At 41.0% G+C, this 4,824-nt stretch overlaps 1 protein-coding gene across 1 annotated transcript in view; it reads right to left on the bottom strand.

Moving 5' to 3' along the window:
• LOC119416843 (matrix remodeling-associated protein 8) overlaps positions 1–4,824 on the bottom strand; it is a 13,156-nt gene that overhangs the window by 5,379 nt on the left and 2,953 nt on the right. The window contains exons 2-5 of the mRNA XM_037684035.1: positions 2,333–2,359; positions 1,918–2,223; positions 1,724–1,825; positions 1,165–1,626 (exon numbers count right to left, since the gene is read on the bottom strand). Coding sequence (XP_037539963.1) covers positions 1,165–1,626; positions 1,724–1,825; positions 1,918–2,223; positions 2,333–2,359 — 897 coding nt within the window. The remainder of the gene's footprint in view (positions 1–1,164; positions 1,627–1,723; positions 1,826–1,917; positions 2,224–2,332; positions 2,360–4,824) is intronic.

The raw sequence follows: 4,824 nt of genomic DNA on the forward strand, positions 1-4,824 counted from the left end.
GAGTCGAGATGGTTCTTCTCGTCTTGAGCATTTCATTGCATTGTTGACCTTCTGTTGATTTTGCATGTGACAAATAAACCAACCCTTATTTTTCCATGTAAGTGATTGAGCAGTGCAGCAGTGAAGCTCCAAGAAGTAGAAGCTTGAATGTGGATGAGTTTAACCCAACAAAGTTAAGTCAGGTCTTCTGGACGGTTTCTTTTTCTTTCTTTTTTTTTTTTTTTTTTTGGTTAAAATGTTTCGTTCTTCATCCAAAGAACTTCATCAGTCAGAGGAGCCACAACAAACTCAGTCCCACAAGCAGCACACTCAGATAGTGGGTCAACCAGTTTGCTGGTGATAAGATGGTTTCTGAAGTCCGCCCTCTCCCTCGTCGACTCCTCTGAGGCAGCCATAGCCAAAGTGGTTCAAAACAACAAAGTTCATGCTCAATAATCCAGATAAAAAATCTGGCTATGGCTGCTTCGGAGGAGTCGACGGGGTAGAGGGCGGACTTCAGAAACCATCTTATCACCATCAAACTGGTTAACCCACTATGTGATGCTGCTTGTGGGACTGAGTTTGTTGTGACTCCTTGGACTGATGAAGTCCTTTGGATGAAGGATGAAACGTTTCGACAACAAAAAAAAGAAACTGTCCAGAGGACCTGATTTAACTTTGTTGGATTTTTTTTAACCTGAATTATTGAGCGTGAACTTTGATGGATGAGTTTAAGTATCTGTTGTCAACCATCCACCTGCTGTGATTTCTGGTTTGGACATTGTAGTATTAAAAATGTAGGAGGCGAAGGTGGAGGTAGCCGAGATGAAGATGTTAAGCTTTTCATTGGGAGTGACTGAAATGATCAGGAGGAGAAACAAATAAATCAAAGGGACAGTTCAGTGTTGAGGACAAGAGACAGAGATGGTTAGGACATGCACAGAGGAAGGATAGTGAATATGTTGGACACAGGATGTTGGATGTGGAGCTGCCAGGCAGGTGAAAAGGGAGATCATAGAGAAGATTCATGGATGTAGTGAAGGAGGATCTACAGAGGATTGGTGTGACAGCAAAGGATGCAGCAGTGTGAAATGGAGGTAGATGATTTAATATGGGGACCATTAAAAAGAAGCCAAGCGAAGGACTTCTAGAAAATGCAAAGTTCTGGTGATGTTTGATGCTTACTTGGTTCTAGCTCATCATTAAGGAAAGTTCTGCGAGTTGTAATGGGTTCAAATGGAAGCCGAGGTCCCACAGTGAGTCTGAAGATGCGCCTCTCATACAGACCACAGTAGTGGTGGTGCAGGTGGCAGGAGTACAAGCCTTTATCCACAGCTTTCAAGTCAGAGATGAAGAGCGAGAAGTCCCCGAGTGTAAAAGCATCCTCCAGTATGTTCATCTTCCTCTGACCAAACAGGGGCCCATAATCCCTTTTCTCTCCGGAGGCGTAGAGGTCCACCAGTCGGTCGGCTTTGTCAGGACGCACTCCTGGGGGCTGGAAGTCCCAGTGAGCCACCTGCTGCTGGTCCTCCTGGAGACCCTCTCTCCAAAGAGACCTCCGGTTCACACAAGGCAACACCACAGAGCTGCCCAACAAGACCACAAACACGGTCTTCTCGCCATCCCAAAACCGCTTTTCCTTCCGAGCTGGAAAACCAAATCAGCACGAGAAAGTTTTTTTTTTTTAATTCCTGTTACATGTATTGTAACTCAGAGAGAGGAATTCATGACCAGATAGCCTCACCTGACTTGGTGACATTGAGCTGGATCTGAATGGACTGGTGTACCTGGCAGTAATGGTGGTGTAGGTTACATGTATACACACCCTTGTCAGTTGCGACCACATCTAAAAAAAAAAGAAAAGACAAATCCCTTAGAGAAATTAGGAATGACAGTGCGCTGTGGTACCAGACCTGCAGGACGGTAGAAGAGCCTCACTGTTGATGACAAGAGAGAAGTTTCCATCAGTGAAGGCAGAGTCTGGCATGGAAATGCGTCCCTTGTTGAAGCCATTATAAACTCTCTGGTGGGCTCCAGGTGACATATCCAGAACTCTTTCCATAGATAATTCTGGGCTGGTGCGGACTAAGTCCCAATGCACTACCCTCTGACGGTCCTTCAGTCTGTCCTGGGTCCACACCATGCGGGGGCTCTGGCAGGGCAGGGTGACCGTCGAGCCTTCAGCGGCAGTGATGTTCTTGGCCTCCACCACAACACCGAGACTGCTGCCGCTCTGACCCCAGGCTGATGCGACAAGGGAACATGTGAATGGTGAGCACCAAAAGGACATTATTATATATTCTTGTTATCTTTTTTTTAATTAATGCAGTGCACAGAAATAACAACATTTTACCTCCTGGCAAGAAGAGCACAGCAAAAACTGAAAAACAAAAAACAAAGCAAAGCATTAATAGTTAACTTTTGTTGGTTTTATTTGAAATTGCCTGCTGTGACTTTAATAAATTACGTTTTCTTTATACAGGCATAAAGCTGTTCACTGTTGTCATTCAACCTTTATTTATACAGGTTAGTCTCAATGAGTCACCTGCACTCATTTTCAAGAGGGACATGTTTTAAACAAAGAACACAGATGAGATACAGACAACAAGAGACAATTATTAAAAGCATATAAAATGAAAAGTAAATAAAAAAACAAAAACAGCTACATTATAAAACAGTGTAAGATACTAAAACAGGAACGTGTTTGCAATGATTTTTACAATGAACTTAGAAATTCCTTAGAGTGGTCAAAGTCAGCAACGTGAGATCTTTTTGTAAGGTAATCCAGGATACAGGAGCAGTAGAGAAGGCCCTTTTGCCAAATTCAGTCCGCACTAAGAGGACGCTGCAGGTAATGATGTCTAGCTGCACTGATGACATGACATGTGGAGATATATGAAGGAAACAGACCAAGAAGTGATTTAAAGATGAAAATGTGTGAGTGTATGAAGTTAATGACGACCAGTTAACCTGTGAATACAGAGTGCAGTGATGTGTGCAGTACAGCCAATTATGAATCTTGGCACACCATGATAGACCGTGTCCAACATCTGCAAGGTGCTTGCAGGAGTATTCATGTAAATAATGTCACCATAATCAATGGAGGGAAGGAAAGTAGTATACAAGATGTTTCCTAGCGTTCAGACTTAAACAAGCTCTATTTCTGAAAAAGAAATCCAGTTTTACTTTCAATTTATTTATCAAGTTTTCAACATGAGGCTTAAAAGAGAAATGTGAAGTGACCAACATTCCCTAGTATTTGTAAGAATCTACAAACTCAATAGGAACACCATTCGTAGATAAGAAAGAATGAAGGACTGCTGGGACCGACTTCCTGTTTGAAAACAACATCCCTTTGGTTTTATCAGCGTTTAGCACCAGTTTGAGACAGAACAAATCTGACTCGATAATGTTGAATGCGGATTGTACGAGCTGAAAAACCTTTGCAGCTGATTTAGCTCGACAGTAAACAACTGTGTCATCTGTATAGAAATGTAAGGATGCATCAGGAATGATCTGACCTACATTACTTATGTAGATCGTGAAGAGGGTGGGTCCTAAGACTGAGCCTTGTGGCACACCATTGTTAACAGTTAAATAGCTGAAAGAAGAACCATTATGTTGAACACATCAGCTGTTCTCTAAATAGATCCTGAGTACTAAGTACCTCTCCAATTAAAATTATTGAAGTTGAGTGATATCTTGATCTGCGTTCACCAAACGAAAACAATTCTGAGTTGGAAAAGATGAGGGTTCAGCTAAGAGAAAGTTTAAAGAAATAAAGAAGATGATCAAAAGTGTGCAGAGATAAAAGGCTCAATCCTTAAAGAGCCATACAGGAAAACAGTGATAGACAACAATTTATGAATAAATAAAACTAGAGGTAAATAATAAATTATGGAAAATTTTGTTGTTTGTGTTTTCTCATTATGGAGATTTTTCTAGAGCTCACTTGTTATTTCTAACCATTCTTCCCACAGTGCTGCTGGGCAGTCTGTTTACTGAAAGGCCGGTGGAGATGCTGCCAAAGCATACAGAGCCTCTATTCATCCTGGCTGCTGATGGTTGTTGCAGGGCCGTGATCCCAGGGATGAAGAAGAAGAAGCAGCCTCTTATTCTGCGCACTTCACCCACACTGCCAAGAACCTGAACAAACACCTGCATATTTCCACTGCACTGAGAGTACAGTCAGACATAAAAAGAAAGGTTTTGGTGTTGTTTTGTATTAAATTCAAGTTCAAGTCAACTTTATTGTCATTACCATCACATGTGGTACATGAGGTGGAATGAAATTATGTACACAGTTACATCCAAAAATAGCAAAACATAAAGTATAAAAAGAAACAGTAAATAAGGATCTAAGATATACACGCTTTTAAGATATACGCTAAACACTAATAATGTAAAACAATACGGCGTAACAACAGCAGCCTGAACATGAGTCTGTGTGAGCAGATGGGTACGAATGAATACAGCAGCATTAGATCAGCAGAATGAGATCAGCAGCATGGATAATCAGCTACACAGATAAAGTCACATATCACATATGCTGATGGAGGGAAAAAATTTTTTAGTGCATCAGCTAATTTAATCAGTATTGAAAATGTCATAAAACAGAGTAGCTTAATTAAATCACCAATTTGCAACACTGACAGGGGAGTAATATTTCTTAGTTATAGGTTAGGTGGTCATATGTCTGTAAAATGCTTGGTTCTGTCTTATTTTGGACCTCAGTGACAGTAAAAAAAATCTTTGCTTTTGGACTTCAACAGTTTTTCTTTGTTCAGGTTTGTTGCAATAGTAACTTTTCAAGCAGATCTTTAAAGATAATATAAAGAGTTCCAT

This window comes from Nematolebias whitei, chromosome 11 (assembly GCF_014905685.2).
Source record: "Nematolebias whitei isolate Nwh7 chromosome 11, NemWhi1, whole genome shotgun sequence".
Lineage (NCBI taxonomy): Eukaryota > Metazoa > Chordata > Actinopteri > Cyprinodontiformes > Rivulidae > Nematolebias > Nematolebias whitei.